This window comes from Pteronotus mesoamericanus, unplaced genomic scaffold (genome assembly GCF_021234165.1).
Source record: "Pteronotus mesoamericanus isolate MK-2021 breed Mesoamerican mustached bat unplaced genomic scaffold, CSHL_Meso_final contig_50, whole genome shotgun sequence".
Taxonomy (NCBI): domain Eukaryota; kingdom Metazoa; phylum Chordata; class Mammalia; order Chiroptera; family Mormoopidae; genus Pteronotus; species Pteronotus mesoamericanus.
Genome location: NW_026555186.1, coordinates 29,804,393 through 29,823,567, shown reverse-complemented (window position 1 = coordinate 29,823,567; position 19,175 = coordinate 29,804,393). Strand labels below are relative to the sequence as shown.

Genomic DNA, 19,175 nt, shown 5'->3' with positions numbered 1-19,175 from the left:
GAAACTGCCCTGAATTATCACGAGTTAATGATGGCCACATGGCGCATTTTAAAATGTACTTTTCTCTGTGTGTTTGTTTTTTTTTTTCTGGTTAGTCATTAAGGGATACCAAGAGGTGAGATGTTTGATTTAGGTCTTTCCTAGATCTATCCCAATGCCCTCCAGCAAGAGAGTATATTGTTATAGTCATAATATCTATGGAACAATCTTAGGCCATAAGTAAAAGTTTGTCTTTCAGCAGTCTCAGCTATTTTACATTTTAACCCAGTTTCAGGAATTCTGACATTCATACACAGTAGTGTTGTTCAAAAGAATTATCATACTACCTACCCATTTGGCCTTTTCATGAACAACAAACTGACCGACCTTATAAGGGGAAAATGTAATATTTGTGTGAAAACAGGAAGCCTTGTCTCTGCTATGATTCTATTTTTGTTCTTAGATTATTCAGTACGACCCTAGACCAGCTTTCATCAGTAACTTTTATTCCTTTATATATCTTAATCTCTGCTTTGGATTTTGTCTACCCTGTCACTTTTTTAAATTGCAAGTTATGAACATATACAACTTGTGAATAATTACAGTCTTAGTAGAATAAATGTTTTACTATTGTTACTTATGACCTTAACTATCAGGAAAGTCTGGTGCTATGAATGGAACAGTGTATCCATGGCAACCTGGCAGTCAGCTTTTTAATTTGTTAACACATTTAAAGACAGTTTATTTTTTTTTCAGGTTTAAAATAAAAATCTTTTTATTTAATTGAAGTACATGTAAAGAACAACTCCTTTCATTTCTGGGCTTTAAACTCATCCAGTGAATCCCTGTTATTATATACATGTTTAATGGTTACTAACAGGAGAAATACTGGTGTGCACTATTGTTTCCATCTCAAAATATCTACATTGTATAACTCCTTCATCCAGTATTTTTCGAAGAACTTTGTGACAGATTTAATTAGCGCCAGGGTCACAGACATGGACGGCGGGGTCACTCCTTGGTGAGGCCTTTGATATTTCCTTTTCTTCTGTTAGGTTGATCAACCTTTGGGTTATTATCTGTGTTTATTAGTTTTATTTCTTTTTCCCTAGTAACTATGGAATATTTGAATAATGAGTAATTTTGAAGGACCATCATGGGAAACAATAACGTTTGACGTCTTGGTGCCCTCATTTTAGAAGCACTGACACTTGTAGTCACCATACGTAATCTGTCTTAAAACAGAATTTTGTATAAACAGTTGTTAATATAAAGGTGCCAGGTTTCAGTCTTTTCTACGATGTGACAAATTTGGGATCTCCTGCAGGACTACAGATTTGTGGAACCGAAGGAGAAATCAGAGTGCCTTCTCAGGCCAGCGGTTGTCCACTAGAGGACAGCACTGCTTTTTTATCTGCCTGCTTTGATCTCTGCAGACTTTGTGAGCAGCATCTCATTGAAAAACAAATGTGGGCCTCTGTTAATTTTTACGTGGAAAGCACATTTGGATATTTCAGAAATAACCAAACTGCACAGCAGATTTCTGCTTTAAAAAATTCTTTAAGTTTTATTTAATTTCACCATTTGTGAGGTAATAGTCTATTATGCAACAGTTTTATAATAGGAATACAAAACTGTTTTCTTATAAAAATGAAAGAAAGGTATTCTTGATGGTTTTCCTTCTGGGTTGACAATTTTAAAAGGCAGCAAAGACAATGGGGTAAGAATTTATTTTACGGTTTAATTTTCTGTTGTTAAGCCCCATCCCACCCCACCCCCCACCAAACAGACAAATCAAAAATGCTGTGGAATAACTGGAATGTTTCATGTCTTCTTTGAGAAAGTACACACTGATTTTTTAGCTCTCCTGTGCAAAGAAAGAGAATGCATCGTTGACTAGATAGTGTAGGAAATAATTTTTTTATACCATCTCTAAAGTTTAGAATAGAAAATAGAGGGTTCTAAATATGATGCTTATTTTTTGTTTTAACTCATCAGAATGTTAAAGGAAAATATTGCAATACTGCTGGCTGATTTTTTAAAAATAACAGAAAAGTACATTGCTTTGGGTAAATTTTCTAAACTTGAATTATATGTAAATTTTTTTCTCAATATTAATTTAATACTGTATTGGGCTTAAGTTTAAGATACAATTTTATCGTCAACAAAATGGAATTTTTTACTGCTCACAAATTCTCTGCCTGTTTAAAATGTTCTATTAACTCAAAGTAATAAGGATTTATCATTTTAATTTTTTTTGGAAAATAGTACTCCAAATGACCATGCTTAGGTATTTGATGTTAGGATGCTTACTGAAACCAGTATTTCTTACACAAAATCATTGAGGGACTTCATTACACATTTGTCAACTTTGGACTAATTATTTTTATACAGCTAGGGCAGGGCACTGCATCTTGTGATCGTCTTTCTTACTAATAGGATTCTGTCTGCTTCAGCAGGCAGTAATTGAAGGCTTCATGTACAGAGTAAGAAAAAAAAGTTTTAGCCTGAGTGGGCCATTGTCACAGCTTCTGGTAACCAGTAGAACAGAAAACACAAGAAAATTGAACTCAGAATAGAAAAATCAGAAACCAGGAAGTTTAGCCAAGAGATGAAAAAGCATGTCTTAGAGCTGTTGCATTAAGTGTAGCAAATAGGATCCCCCGTAAAAAATTTTGTTTGTGAATACCCTGGAGGTGGATGCAGCCTCTCAGATATTTTTAAATTCACATTGTCCTATTTACATTTCAGTTAAAGCAATTGAGTTGTAAGATTTCTTTTCCTCCTGACAAAGAGCATTTGTGGTCCAGAACTAATTTCTCACAAATCTAAAAAGAGTGTGATTTAAGTGCACAAGGAAATAAGTCCATGTTTTGTAGATAATACATTTGTTCAAATTTGTTGTTGTTGTTTGACCTGTTGTTTTCATAATTCTATCAAGTTAAGATAAATTAACTTTTTTTGAAGAGTGGTTCATACTTTCATTTAGGTTTGGCAGCCAGCTTATTTTGTCTTTTTCTTTCATCTTAAGAATTCTTAGCTTCAAAGAGTAAATGTCAATTGCTAGAGATAATAAACAAAGAGATATTTAATAAGATGGAATATAGATATATCCAAACAGTTTTGCCTTCCCAGTTGGTGATTACAGACAGCAAGTGCTTGGTGGTAGGATGAAAATGAATTATGAAAAATACCTAGATGGTATCCTTTTAATAACATGGAGCCCGTCGTACATAGGCAATACATCTTTAACTGTCACCCACTTATTTGTCCTCATTTGTGGTGTTACTGGTGTTTGAGGTTGGTTGGTCTCCCAGTAGTCCCTCCCTATGGTACAGCTCCATTCAAGATGTTTTATATTTTTCATTGCTGGTATCTCTTTTGAGGGAATGGTTGGTGGACGATTTTAAAATATTTTACATCTTTAAAGGCAGAAATTTAAAATACGTTGTGACAAAGCATCCTGCAAGGTGCTTTGAATTACAAAATACTGCAGTCTGGTGCACAATTTTTGAAAGGAAAAAACCTTTTAAAAAATTTTTGGAATATTAATAGATTATATTCATATTAGGTAAATAAGAAAGAAGGAGATTCTCTTTAATTTATTGACTAGTAAAAAACAAATGTTAAGAGTGCATTTTTGCATATATTAGGAGAATGTGTGTGGTCTAGATTTAGAATACTTGCGTTCAAAATCCCTGCTCAGCCATTCAGAAGCTGCATGTCCCTGAGCAGTTTTCTCAGCATCTGTGGGCCTCAGTTTCCTCATCTATAAAGCGATCTGCCTCACACAATCACATGAAATAACACAAGTGATGAAGTAGGTAGCGCCCACAGAGCACTTAGTAAATGGTAGCTGCTATTGTCATTATGATGATGATAAACTTCACATGCCTTCAAAAAAAATTTTTGTCGCTGTGTGCTCTTCGTTTGAGGCCGAGTACAAAGGTTCTGATGTCAGCCATTAAATGTAGTATATAAATATTTGATCCAAATGTCTTTATAATCAGTTTTTCTTATATGCAAAAGCTAAGCTGATTGTTATTTACTAACTAGTTTAATTTGGGAGAGTGTTTTTTGTTTTCCATAGGCCAAGACAAACCATGGTAATCATGCTGTGTTCCAATTAAATATTTTCTTTGAACTATGAAACAAGAGTATGAAAACATCTGATCTAGTCTTCTTCAAAACATCACTCCCACTATTTGTGCCCACCAGAACATGGAGACCTAGTTAAAAGGCAGTAGCTTTTATATCAGATTTTTTTGCTAGGATGATTTGTTTTTTTGCTAGGATGATTTGTTTAGCATGTTTCAGATTTTTTTGCTAGGATGATTTGTTTAGCATGTTTCCACTGCAGTGTAAGCAAATACCTCATTTCTTCCATGCCCCCTTCTTTACAGTATTGAGAATTTTGCGGTAAGGATTTCTGAAACATGTACAAGACACTAATTTTAATCTTTGTAAACATACTTATATCAAAATTGACATTTATGACTCCTGAGTTTGTATTATTCTAACATGGACTTTTAAGTTTTTAATAGAAAGGAGATAAAATGCGCCTTGGGGCCATGTAAGCCTGAAATTCAGACAACAGTGCTTTTGTGTTCCTATTCAGACATCATCTCCTTCTCTATGGTCCCAAGGCACAGAGTGTGAAGTAAATAAAGCGACTAATAAGACTATTGTTTACAAAATTATAACTCTGCCAGAAACGGGGCCCTCTGCCTTAATATCTGGCGATGACCAGATCTGTGGGAAAAGTTGCATAAATGAGTGGACAAAAGAGCCATCTCGTATCATTGGTGGCATGGTTTAACAGAAGTACAGGAACAGGATTCTCCCAAAGCACAGAACCTCAAATATTTAGACAAAAGACATGCATAAACCTACAGGGGTGATAGAAAAGAGCGGTCACTTGGAGGCTTGTGATCTTTGTATTGTCTCAAAGATGAAATTGAGGTACCCAGTTCCTACTGTATTGTGTGGATGACTGATGAGCAGATGGATATGTGTATTAAGAGCTTTATAAAACCTTCTAAAACACTGGTATGATTTCTGTTCTTAAACTACAATTATAGTTGCTTCCATCAGTAGAAAAAACCACTCTGATTCCCTCCAAGCCTCAGCATGTATGGAGAGAGTACAGAAATAAAGGACAGGGAGAGTTTCTAATGTACTTTATCAACAACCCTCTAGCTACCATTTTAAAATTCAACTTAGAAGTGTTGGTAACATTTTCAATTTAGTAAAATTAGCATTTTTGTTTTGCTTTTGATGCATTATTCTAATTATTATTGGAAAACTGATTTCCATGTTTCTATTTAGGCCAAAAAATGGCTTGTTAGGTTTCAAGAAAGAGAAAAAGAATAAAAGAATCTAATGTGTTATGGGATCTTGATGTCATTAAAAAAAAAAAAAAAAAAAAACCCAGAAAAGAAATTTTCATTTAAAGAGAATTTGCTTCCTGCTTAAGTGGCTAATATTTTAATTTAGTCGGGTGTGAAGTTTTTCTGAGTGTCTCCTGATAAACTCCCTCTTTTATGTTGATGGTAATTAAACAGATCCCTGAGGACACCGAGGGCTCCGTGCAAGGCCCATGCTAATTGTCAGACATGAGACACTGACCAGTTGGTTTGCTCTTGAATAGTCCGCAGCGTGCTGTCAGCACGGCAGTTTTATTTTTATGTATTGTGAGCTGTTGTCAGGCCTAACTGGGTGCCATTGTGGCTGAAGATGTTGCGCAAATTGAGGCAGATGGCTCAGATTCAGACACGTGTCACACAGAAAGGGGAAAGGGGATTGGCCCTGCAAAGTGGGGTCACAGCAGGTCGCAGACCTGCTCTACACTTGTTAGTGTTTTCAAAAGCTCATGTGCAGCAACTTTGTTTTTCTCCAGTCATCCCTGCAATCAAATCCCTTCCCCCCCCAAAAAATGTATAGAACATGCACCAGGCGGAAAATGGAGGCCTAGGAGTGTACCGTCCTCTTCCTCCATGTCTCTGGGGCTCAACTGCATGCAGAATGAATTAGCAGGATTGACACAAGTTCATTGTGCCTCCAACGGCTTTTCAGTCAATTGCAGTGCTTAAAAGGCTAGTTTTGCTTTTAATTCCATGTAATTAGTAGGTTCTTCATGTCTTGGAATTTAGTAATGGAGCCTTAGACCTCAAGTTTCCTCTCTTCTAAAGAAAAAGAAGGATCTAATGTTATGCACATTTAAAAAAATTTAAAAGAGGAAGGCAGTGTGGTGTTGCACTAGCCTGTCACGTGATTTCGTTTCATGTTATCAAGATTAGAGATTGAATTTGAATATTGCAACCTGCACGAATTCATTGAAACTTAAGAGTTTTATAATGCACATTAAATTATCTAATTTATGGGTAATCATTTCCAGATATGAGGAATTAACATTTCAAGATCTTTGAGAAAGGTAGCTTTTCTTAACATGTTCTAAAAATAAAAATTTGGTGGTTTATTTTAAATGACCCTATGCATGGTAAAATGTTAAATTATCAAATGAATGAATGATTTCCAACTTATAGAAATGGAGAATTATTCACGTGCATCTGTTGTTCAAACTAATAAGTAAAATAGACTTGCTTTTCCAGCTCTGTTCTAAGGATGCGCTAAAATTACCTGCTGTGGTGAGCATGATGCTGCGCAGTCTCTTGTTTTTTCAGAACGCTTGGCTTTGGGTTTTTGGCAATAGGGAACCTGTGGTAAATTACTGAGAAAAAAAGAGTTATTTTAAACCTATTTGAATTTATGCTGTCTTCTTCTTCCCTCCTCATGATAAAACATCTCTCTTCTTTTTTTCTAACAGGTTTGCAGCTAAAACTGTGCACAGTGGGTCGTTGATGCTAGTCACAGTGGAACTCAAGGAAGGCTCTACAGCACAGCTTATCATAAACACTGAGAAAACCGTGATTGGCTCTGTTCTGCTGCGGGAGCTAAAGCCTGTCCTGTCCCAGGGGTAACCTGCTTACATCTGGACTTCAGAATCTGGCACACAACAAAAGTGCCTGGCATCCACTACTGCTGCCTTTCATTTATAATAATAGCCCTTCCATCTGGCAGTGGGGGAAGAATACACTCTTGACATTCTTGTCTCCTGCTTTAGAATGCTAGTGTGCATCTATCTTGTATGCAGTACTTTCCCCTTTTCGCTTTGCTAACCAAAGAACATATATTTTATTGTCAGTTATCTCAACTCTTGAATCCATGTGGCATTTTCTCTGTCCTCCTACTTTTTCTGTCCTTGTCCTCCTCCTTTTTTTCAACAATGATGGACATGCATTGGAAATTTAAAGTTTATTGGGAATCAGCCTCCTTCCTGCAGTAAGCAAAAATTAGCCTAGAAATAGTCTAAATGGCCTCTCAGTGTGGCATGTGAGAATGGGTAGCATACTTTTTAGAATTAAATGCCAAAGCAACAAAGTCTGTGCAAAATTTTGTTCTATGAATTTCCTAGTATCGTAATCAGCCATCATGAAATTATCTCTGAAAAATAAGATGAATAAACTAGCATATGAAGAGCATTTGTCTTTGCATTTTTAATGGGAAATTATTTATAATCCTGATGTTTATATGCCGAGTTTTCTTTATCCTAAAGTAAATATTTGAGTGTTACGTTATGCAAAGAGGCAATGGGATTTAGTGAAAGAAAAACCACTTTCAAGTCAAGTAGATTTTCTAATTGTGTTAAAGAATTTACTTTTGCCTAAGATAATATTTTTGGCTGCTAACTTAGATTTAAAATCTACATTATATCAGTAATACACTGTAGTATGCTAACAGTTGAAACCACTCTATCAATAGCTTAATATCATTAAAATATTTTTCACATAAGTGAAATTAGAAAAATGACCAAAGTCCCAAGTTTCAGTTTTGGGTTTTCTTGGGGTTTTTTGTACAATGATTCAGAGTTCCTTGTCTCATATTTCCTTTACCTTTATCATAATCCATGATTACCTTTAAATTGTTCCATTGAGTCGAGTTAGTCAATGTTGAATTCTTAATTCTAGCTATATTTTTTCATTTTAATGTCCACTTAATGGGACATTTTATGTACACCTATCTTGAAGAATGGCTCTCATTGTATATTTCAGGCTGAGCCTCATTTTTAGTATCACAATTGATTTACTTTATTTATTATAAGGAGAATGTTTTTATTCTGAAGTGACAATAACAAAGATTTTATCAAATTAAAATTGGATACATGCCCTTCTTAATAACTATTGGTTTGGCCATTTAGTTTTTTCTGTAAAAAACACATTTTTCATTTTTCACTGATAAATTTATTGATTTGGATATTTTGAGTATGTTGCCTCTCAAGTGGTATAATGCTGATTGTTTTCAATTAATGTCTTGATTTAATTGCTATCAGCTTCAACTGATCTACCTGACTGTGGAGCGTCGTCCAGTGAGAAATCTCCAGCACGAAACTTAGCAAATCACTTTTGACATGTTCAATCAGTCACAGCATCTTCTCCATACACTGCACAAATCTTTTTTGTGTTTCCATTGCATTTTTACATTTCTTGAAATAATAAAGCATAATATGCCAAAAATGTTTATTTTCTTCTATCTTCAATGTTAATGTCTACACAAAAACTCACCAATTTTTATATTTTTTTTAAAAATGCACGCTGATAATGACAGCTGTCACAATGCAGTCTAAAAAATTGTTTCAAATGAAGTTAGAGACAAGCAAGTGCTACTATAGCCATCCTATGGAAAAAAAACAAACTTCTTGGCCGACCCAATACTTGCAAACATTTGAGTAACTTTATCATAACTTTACAAAAAATTTGCCCTTCTAACCTTTGTTTCTGCTGTTAAGAATTTAGAAGTTACTCTTAGAGGAAGAAGACAAGAATTCAGAACGATGACTAATGTAAGGAGAGATTAAAAAAAAAAAAGTGGGACCAGCTAAAGGTAAACCTACACTCTCACCTTTTTAGTTCCCTCTCTGTAATCCTTTTGATATTATAGGGAACATTATTTAAAGATAGAAAAATATTTTCACATAAGAAGGGGGCAGCCCCATCCTATAAGAAAAACAGAGCCTTAACTATTTCCTTTCTATTTAAAGACTGCATCCATTGTAGAAGATGAAGAACTTCACTAACCCTTGTCAGGGGTAGGGTAAAATAGAAGATACACTTTATACCCCCAAGAAATCTACAGCTTGATTGGCAATAAAGAAATGACAACGGAGAGTTCCCTAAGTTAGTGATCCCTGGTTTGCAAACAGATTTGGCTTACGTACTAACACAGACTCCCCTCCTCCCCCAGACCCATTCGCTTCAGGTGCCAAGTCCCACAGCTTTAAAGAGTCAGCCTCCAGAGACTTGCTGGACCCATCTCTCCACCTCCACCTCTGCTGTCCTCACTCAGGTGGCCGGACCAGGCCAACCAGCCACGGGGTGCGCACTGCTTTTGTTCTTTCATCAGTTGAAGGTTGGTTCACTGAAAAAGAATTACTTACTGATCATGTACTTGCTTATTTCTTAAAATATTTTTCTCCTTCACATTTTGCCTTCCAACTTGACCAGTTACCTCAGGAAGTTTTCATGATTGCTTTTACTCTCTTACTGAAATTTTTAGAGGGAAAAAAAAGTTTATGGTAGTCTTTTTTCTTGAACGAATGGAAATTGTCTTTAATAGGAAAATACGCCCTTAGGTGGACCAGAAGGTTTTTTTTTTAAATCTACACATACTGTGTCTCTTTTCTTTATGTGACTTACCAACAAACATTATTCAGTATAACTAAATGAATGATTTACTCTCTTCCTCTTTTGGTTACATTACTTTCTATTTTTCTACCAATTTTCAACTGTGTTATGGAGTAAGCAGAATTTTAAGGTATGACCTAGAAAGTTAGCCACCATGTGCAATTGTTTTTTGAGGAAAAATATTTTAGATTTTGTATGCTCACTTGACCAGCAAACATGGAACATAGCCGTTTGAAAGCTAAATTGGTTCCTGGGAAACACTGTGAAGTGGTTACATGATTGTCAGATCACACCAGTAAAAGCTATTGAGAACGGGGAAAGAAGTTATCATTGGGTTAAAGATGTATGAGAAGTTTAAACTGAGACAATAAAGCTAAGGAGGCCTTAAAAGTAGGGTGGCATTTAGAAAAGAGACTTTCCAGGAGTAGGAGAAGAGTGTATTAGTCTCAACTAAGGCTGTATCTTAAAATGTTTTTTAAATACCTTTGTCCAGAAAGCAACATTGCCCACACACCAAAAAGTGACATGTCCTTTTTCTCCCCTTGCCCTCTTTCCTCCTCTTTCCCCTCTCACATAGTCTCTCTCTCCCCTGAAGCTACCGCCAGCCCTCTGGCTCAGTGGTCTGTACTAGTTCAGAGGAGAAACGAATGGTTGGGATATTACAGGTTGGGTTATGCTGCACTTGTAAACAGTATAGAGGCAGGAAAAAAAAGGTCGGGAACCATTGAATTAGAGATCAGGAGAAAAAGGCTTTATTGGTATAGCTATCCTACTTGTAAGCCAATTTTAGATATATTTTCTTTGAGGGTTTTAATTATTTCCTATGTCACTGAAGATTCTAAAATTAATCTTTTTGGACTTATAGTCAGAGCACCTAAAGAATATGAAATTCCATTGGTTAAGCAGTTATGAAGTGATGCTGAAATTTTTAGTCTCACATTTGTTTTTCTCTCAAGCCAGTCTTATGGATACATGTAATTTGTAACTGGTTCAGTAGTTATACACTTGGAATACCCCAAACCTTCAAAACTCAAGTGTGGAAACATTACAGTGGACTCAAACCTATCTTTAATGACATTCTAAGGCACTGGTTTCTCATCTACAACTTGGGGTCTAGAGACACCAAATGTTCAGGCTTAAAAGTAGAAGCATCTTTATTATGAGATCTAGAGATGTGTAGAAACCAAATCAATAGCTGTGTCTGCCAGTGGGCTCAGTCATGTCAGTCCTTAAAGACTGCAGGTGCTACGAGGGCACGGCGGAGAGAACAGGGAAGCCTCATCTTGTCCACCCGTCTCGTTACCTGGCTGGGGGAGGGGAGGGGAGGAGAAAGGATCAAAATACACGAGGAAGGGAAGAGAAAATAACTCTCATATCATACCCCAACCAAGATTCTGATTTTTCCCACAAAAAGATCATCTCATCCCACATGAAAGTCATGGTGTGTGTTTTGTTCTGTTTTGTTTTGTTTTGAAGCAAGGTGATGAGTGAGGACTCGTGTTATGGTAGGGTCCACCATCTTCATGGATAACAGGAAGGAATCATTAAGACCATGGCCTGCAAAGAAGAAGTGTTCAGTTCTGCCTTTGCAGAGTAATTAGGAAAGGTTATGTGAAGGTGGGCTCCTCAGCCTAACCTTAAACGCCCATTTCTAAGGCGTCCGTCCGTTGTTGTGTGCCTATTCCCCTCTGTCAGTAAACCGGGTGTCCAGGTAGGAGTGACAACAAAGAGTGCATTGTGGTCTCAAACATGCTGCCACCGAGAGGACAGTGTGGAGGTTTGGAGGAAACCAAATATCCTCTCAGCTTAAAGGTTGACTTTGGAGCCTGGACAAATGAAGTCGCCGTGAGAGGGCCTCCTGCTGGCATCACACGGAACTTGCCATTGCCCAAGGGTACGCTCTCCTTGACCCCGGAGCCTCCACTGTGGTCAGGCCTCATTGAACCACAGGGCCTACATAAAAATTGTGTAAACAAAGTTATGGACAGCTCAGTTTTCTAATTGGGAGTAATTATGATTTCTGTGCTGTGGTGTAATTACCTAAAAAAATGTTATTTGATGATTAAGATTCTGGAGTGAATTGTGTTCTTTGGGCTCCTGCACGGCTCCTCCATCAGGGACTTGGTTTCAGCGGTGTGCAGCTGCTGGGGTTGATTTACAGTGCGGCGGCTGTGGCTGGTCATAAATAAATCCTCTTATATAGTTGTTATGAACACCTGTTAGATCATCTGTCAGCAAAGCGCTGTTCACATTTATCATGGTGCGGTAGTTATTTTACCTCAATCCATTTCCAACTGACTCAGCCTCCATCGCCGGATTACTATTACCACACCATAATCGCTCGTTCCCACTCCATGTTACAACTTGCAGATAAAAGATTTCACTACTTGGCCAAATTTCATAAATAAAGGAGCAGTTCAGTGCAGTAAAAGTTTATTTTTGTCATCATTTGTCACCCCATTATTCTATAAATCAAATGGAATAGCACTATTGCCAGCTCAGGCGTTGCTGTCAGCCTCAGGCATGGAAATGGTCCGTTTCTTCCTTTTAGATGAGATGACATGTCTTTCAGACTTAACTGGCTTACGGCTTTGTTTCACCCATTTTATTTTATTGCCCCTCCAGAAAAAGCCTTGGGGAACAGAAAGACTTAGAGAGTAGAATGGAAACAGAAAACACAGCCTAGCATGCTGCTTACTTAGCCCAGTGATCTGCATCCCCCACCCCCACCGCACCCAGAAGTTAGGAGCCTGACCACCACCACCCTCACGCACGCACGCGCCTGGGATCCTTGGCTGAGGATGCTTTTCATAAGCTTCTAAGGGGTTATGGTTTCTATTTTGGAAAGGCCATTACAATGTGGAGTTACAGATATTGAAATACCTGATGTATATCCCCAGAGATCCTCTCAATTTGACAGGCTTTATGCAAAGACAAGACAAACTGGTTTCTTTTCTAAAATGCCATTTAATGGCTCGGAGGCTTTGAGAGAGAATGGTCACCCCCAGAGAGTGTCTTACCCCTGGAGGTTTGTCCGCTGTGGCGCTTTGGAGGAAGAGCCAAGATTTATTAGCAAGTTGTGAACTCTGTCTCGGGCATAAGTCTATGGAACGCAATGTCCCTTGGTTAAAAGGAAGAGGACAGAAAAAGCTGAAGGGATGTGGTAATAGAAAAGGGTTTATAGTTGATATTATACTTCCGAGTTGGTTCTAATTCAAGTTACATTCTTCATAGTCATTATGTAGCTCATAAATTCAATAAAGTGTTTTACTGTTACTATAAAAATGACAGGAGGGGGGTTTTATGTTGTAAGTTTCGTTAGTTGCTCTACCTGTTTTATGTTGAAGTTCTCAGGCCATTATGTCATTAAACTCCTTAGAGTCTGAAGGGCTCAGGCCCCTCCATTTCTTGCCTTTTTCGTACTTGGCCATGTTGGCCCAGCATGGGCCAGGCCAGGGATGCTTGGAGCCAGGTGCCAGGAGGGGAGGGCTGTTTGTATCTGTTCTTTCTGAGAGGCAACTTCAGTCTATGTAGTGAGGAGTGGAATGGTGTGGGGTTGGGGATGGCTTTAGGCAGACTACTCAATGGAGTCTAAGTGTTTCAAAGCAAGAGGCCTTTCTGCAGGGCAAGGAGGACTTGCTGCAGGGGGCGTAAGTAGCTCAAGGCTCTGTGGTCCCAGGAAGTGTTCTCTGCATCAGGATTGGTCTGGCATCAGACTTTGCTCACTTGGTAACCTTCACCTAGCTCGAAGTCCTTGATAAAGTTCTAATAAAATTTAGTTGGAAATTTGTTGTTTTTTTGTTTTGTTTTTTAAGAAATGACACTTGCTTTGGGCTGTTTTCTTTGATTCCAGAAGAAGCAAGTGGCATTTCTGCTCTAGGAAACTTTGCTTCCTCCAGATGTTTGTTTTGAACAGAATATGTACATGGAAACAGCGACTACTAATTCTCTGGCCAGAGTGCATCAAGGCCTTAATCTAAAGCCTCCCATCCATCCAGCTGTCTGGCATTTGCTATTACAGGGCACCAACAGAGAAATGAGGCTGTGGCTTTATCACTGCACCCTGGGTGACAACTTGATTTTCTGCTTTCACCGCAGGCAGCAGCAGCCCAACATGATGGGGCTGTTAATTTGTGCATTTCATGGTGTCTGTCAGGGGGGCTGGGAGAGGAGGGTTTCAGGGGGAAGGGAATGGAGCATGTCCCAGCCGCGGAAGCACCTGTCTGCATTGACGGCACAGAGCACTTCTTATTAGCGTGCGGGTCTCTAAATGCAGCCCTGGGATGACAGCCTGGCATCCCAGCACCCACACACTGTGACAGGCGCCGGCAGCCGGTCCCATTGTTTGCCCTTGATGAGCATGTCATTAATGGAAATGGAAGAAAGTGAGGGCCACATCAGTATTCAAATAGCCTCTATTCTCTCTGCCATTCACCCGGCTGGCTCAGCCTGCCGCACATTTCCTTCTGCAAGCTCCTCTTAGACTTTAAAAAAAAACAACACAAAAACACAGATTTATTCCCATTGCCACAAATCCTTCCCATGTTGTTCCTGGGTTCTTCCAACCCTGTGTTTACATCCACCTCTTTAGGCTGGATTTAGATCAAAGGAGCTTTGGGTTCTTATGTATTGCAAAGTTCTGACTAGCAAGTGCATGCTGTTTGTAGACAAGATAATGCATGGTGCCCCTCTTGGAAACTATTTCCTGTGTCTCCCAAATCCTGCATCTTTTGGAGAGATGGTGGCAGCTCTGACTGCCAGTCTCAGAAATAGCTGATAGAGCCAGGTAGTACTGAACGTACAGAGCCCAGCTTCTCCAGGTATGGCCAGTGTGGAAATGGTGCCTCCCTTTCTCGAGCTTAGAAAGTAAAGAGAAGTTAAGGAGAGTGCCCACTTCATTTGGAAAGAACTGTGTGTCGCACAGGGTTATTTACAGCCAAGTGGAGAGTGACTGGATCCTAAATACGTGTTTCTGTCCCGCAGACCCTGTGTTGGTCTGTTTGCTTAATAATGTAATTAGTGCTCAGAGGGAGAATATCGACGCTGCTGCCAGCAGTCATTGCTCTTCCGTGCGTTTCCAAACCATTCCATTGCCCACTTGGCTTTTGCATCGCCTGGTTGGGTAGCTTCAGCTGTGCACGTACACAGCCTCACTCCTCCCTAGACAGCCCTCGGGGCCCCTCTCCTAACACAAGCCCAACTCCACATTCCCCCTACACACACTGTCCAGTCCTGCATCTGCAAGGGGCACACTTTGTCCAGACGGAATGTCCCCGGATAAAGGGAGCCATGAAAGACCACCTCTGATTTCTCCCTGATCTTTTGGTAAGGAAAGGTCAGAAGAACTGCTCGCTGTGCATTTCCCTAGCACTGTCCCCGGTCTGGTATTAATCTGTCAGTGGCCAGAGCCCTGGCTCCCTGAGACCCTGCCTGTCTTCTCCTAGGGTCTTCTTGTGGGAGGCTGTCAACAGTGAAAACAGCATGCCGAATTCTGCACGTCGAACTCAGGACAGCAACTCAACGAGACAGCATGCTCTTCTTACCCTTCCACAGATGAACAAAGCAATTCTTACTTTATTAAGCTATTTTCTCCCCAAAACACAGAAACTCAGAGCCATGTCTTTATAGCCCAGTAATGCCGTCTCCTGGTGTTGGCAGCACGCTGTGCTCGGCTTCAGAGGGGACTTCCATGGAATTGTTCCTTTCCATGGTATCACGGCCCCGCCATGGATTTGGGGGATCTAAGAACAGATTTTCTCAGGTGTTTATTTGACAACCTCCAAAAACCGCCAACCCTTCTCCAGCAGAAGCCCAGGGGGGTGATTATGGTTTAAAAAGCCAAGTCATAAATTGGCCTTTCTCTACTTACTTGCTTTGTAGCTGAGGGAACCCACTGAGGGCAATTTAAAAGGAAAAGAAACAGGCTGAGGAAAAAAAAAAGTCCTAACATGGTAACCTTAGTGTCGGAGTGATGGAAAATAATTTTCACATTTGATTAATTATTAAGAGATCTGTTTAATAAAATATAGAGATAGCATTTTGTCTCCCCACGATCGTTAGTATGACCCAGGACCCTTATTTTGGAGGTGAACAAAAAGCTATTGAGGTATAACAATAAATTTTGCCCCCAAGGGTTTTTGCAGAAGTGGCCAGAGGACTGTCCTGACAGATTTAAGGCAGAAATCCCACAACCGACAGTGAAATGTGTCAAATCCAGTGGCTGCCATTGGCGGGTTGTGCTCACCAGACTCACACAGACATGCGAATAAAGCAAAATCATTTATCTAGAAAGAAACTTCTTTTTTTAGAAAATTATCTCCCTGAAACATAGGTTCAAGTGTTTAGTATTCTTGGTAGGTTACTTATTTCAAATGCAGAAGTCATCAAGGAATTCAATTTTTTTAATGAGTAATTTTTTAAAACACAATTTCTTTGTCCATGACTCTGTTTATTTTATTGGAATTTAATAATATTTAGGTCTTATGATGAAATACCCTGTTAGAAGGAATTAGGTTTCTTTTTTTCCTTGGGGGGAGAAACATAATTTTATCTGTAAAATTAGCATATAGAGTCTGTTCAACCTCATGCATTTAAAATAATTTAAAGGTATCCTCATTTAATTTGTTATATGAATACACATTAATTTATAAAACACTTGAGTAAACATTTCAAAGTTTGGCTTTATGTGCACTTTGATTTGCCAGGTATTCTCAGCTATTTATTATGCGATACAGACATGGCAGCAAGAAGCAACCACAGTCAGGCGTGAGGTTCAGACCGACGCCACTCCACCTTCCCTCCATGCACTCCAGTGGCTTCTCCATTCACAAGGTTCACATCTCCATCCAGTGGCTGTTTCTCTGGCGAAGGCAGCAGTGGAAGACAACCTCTGCCTTCTTTCTGACCTTTTGGTGAGGAAGACAAGTTCTCCCCTGTGTGACCCCCACACCTGCCGTCTGCAGTCTGGAATTTTCAGCCAGGCTGGAGTAGCCTGCACCCGCCTCCTGAAGGGGCCTGTGCCAGCTCCTCCTCAGCCGGCAGCTTTGTTTCCAAACCTTCCACCTCTGCCCACCGATTTTGAAGAGAGATTCATCAAACATTCTGGAAGAAATTCCAGAGCTATTTGCAAACATTTTCACTCTCCCAGCAGCAACCTTATTCTCATGAGTGGAAAGCAGAGCGTGAAAAGCGTGGCAGGAGGTGGGGTGAGGGGAACGATTGGATCTTTTAGTTACTGACCTTCACCCCCTTTGCCTCGGACACTGGAAGGCAGCGCCGTGTGACACGGACGTGCCTGGCCCCGGGCCCCAGGCCCCAGCCCCAGCATTTACTTACGGCTGTGTAGTGACCTACTTTGAACCAAAACACGTCATTCTTCTTTCTTTGGACCTCCAGAAAGCAAAAAGATAAGATCCAGAAGTGAACAGGGAAAAATTGTTAAAAACCTATATTCACCTTTATTATTTATCTCATGTTTCTCCTCTTGTATTGTTTTGTAATGCATTTACACTATTGGTATAGGGCAGTGATATATATGCATGTACAGTAACTTATATATAATTAAGGTTCCATGTACATAATTATAACACATTAAGTAGTTAATACGTGCGTATCATATACAGGGATATGATACACAGCAATATGTGTATACAATTTACAAATATATGTACACATCAGAACCTACTCAGTCAAAACCGAACTGCCCAGGGACCTCAGGGACACAGTGTGGCTCCCAGTGTGCAGCGCTCTGTGCTGCTGGAACTCTGCTCTTTTCTCCGTGACTGTGGTTCAGGAGGAGTAGCAACGAGGCCTCTGGAGGCACCAGGAATGTATTCCCGCTTCCCAGACAAAAATGAAACTTTCCTTGACCTCTCCCACCTCTCACCCTTTTTTCCTCAGGGCTGTTCAGAGAACATTCAATGTTCAGCCAACTTAAGAAAGGAGCGTAAAGAGGAGGGGTCTTCGCTTCTGAGCAGGCCCACTGTGCAGGGACTAATTGCAGCCCACTTCAGAGAAGTTGGGGGGCAGGCGCAGCACAGCCTCTGTTGGGTGGAAGAGGGAGGGGGGCCGTGCAGAGGGTGGGATGGCATCTGGATCCATCTCATTAGGAGTGAGGAATGACTCATGATTCACGAAAGGTCATTGCCTGCTGAGGTAGATAAATTACCTATAAGCCTTCAGCAGAGTTGGAGGACCTATTGGGTAGGGAAGTTTTCATTAAATCAAAGATTTTATGGCTTCTATTTTGTTGCATAGGAAAAGGGAAATAATTAGTAATTGACAAAATAAGTACGGGGAATAAAAAGGTGTAATGTTATTCTAATAGGCCTTGTCGTGGTCTTTAACTTTTCACTTGCAAGCAGCATTATTTTTTAACTCAGATGTATAAAAATCATCCACACTGAGAAAGTAGAACCAATTGCAGTTAAACAATTGAGGGGAGCACTAACCAATAATAGGATAGGATTTAAAATGCCATAAATATTGTTCCTTTTTATTGTTTGGTTTTTGATGATCCCCGTAACCCTTTGGTTAAAATTAAATGGACTTGTTCTTAGATATTACTGAAATACAGTTTTGTGCTAAACTATATAATATAGTGTGTACATGTGTGTGTATATATATGTATTTGCCCCCAAAATGCCTGAGAGATTAGTTTCTCAGATGGGCCCCTATTTTTCTATGACATTTCCATATTGGAATACCCCTCAGGTTATAACATTGATAACACTTAAAATTTCTCTGAGGGTAAATTTAACCCCCTTATCGGGGTATTGCTGTAGCTTATAAAGTAGGCAGGTTTTCATGGAATAGCAAACATTGGAGCTTTTCTGTCAGTTAAATGTTTACCCCTCACTTTTACATGGCCACTGGGATTACTTTTTCTTAGGATTCCTGCCTTTTTAGCCCCCAATTAAATCTTCTGGAAAGAATTTATGCTCCTATGAGATTTATAGGTCATCAAAAGTAAATAATAAAGTTATATGGAAAATAGCTAAGTGGGAAAGAAAAAAACAGTAGATTCGCACTTACTACCTCTATTTAAAAAAATATATATGTCTCTTCCACAGATGGAGGATTTCCTATGCTCACTAGGCTAACCATTTTTTAACTTGTGTTTTCTCCTTGTACCACCATAGCAGTTGGGTATTCGAAGGGCTGTGTTCCTCTGAATTCCGCACATGCAGGTGCCTGGAACAGAAGGGCGAGCCCCGAGCTCGGTCGCCCAGCCAGCCTGAGGGGAGCCGGCGGGGCCAGCTCAGCGTGGCCTCCAGGCCCCTGTGAGAGAATCTCCTGCAGGAACAACAGGGGGTGAGAGGGGAATCGAAAGGTCACGAACTGAGATAAAGTGTCCAACATGGTACCTGGAGCTTATCAGTCATGAAATCATTGACATTTTTATTAGTATATAAAAATACCCAAGTCGTGGGTATTCTCCATTATGGAATGGAAAAG

General features: G+C 39.5%; 1 protein-coding gene across 1 annotated transcript in view; it reads left to right on the top strand.

Moving 5' to 3' along the window:
• Positions 1 to 7,503, top strand: part of AP3B1 (adaptor related protein complex 3 subunit beta 1) — a 254,416-nt gene extending 246,913 nt beyond the window's left edge. Inside the window, exon 27 of the mRNA XM_054578514.1 lies at positions 6,806 to 7,503. Within this exon, the coding sequence (XP_054434489.1) occupies positions 6,806 to 6,959 (154 nt within the window). The 3' untranslated portion in view covers positions 6,960 to 7,503. The remainder of the gene's footprint in view (positions 1 to 6,805) is intronic.
• Positions 7,504 to 19,175: the final 11,672 nt, after the last annotated feature.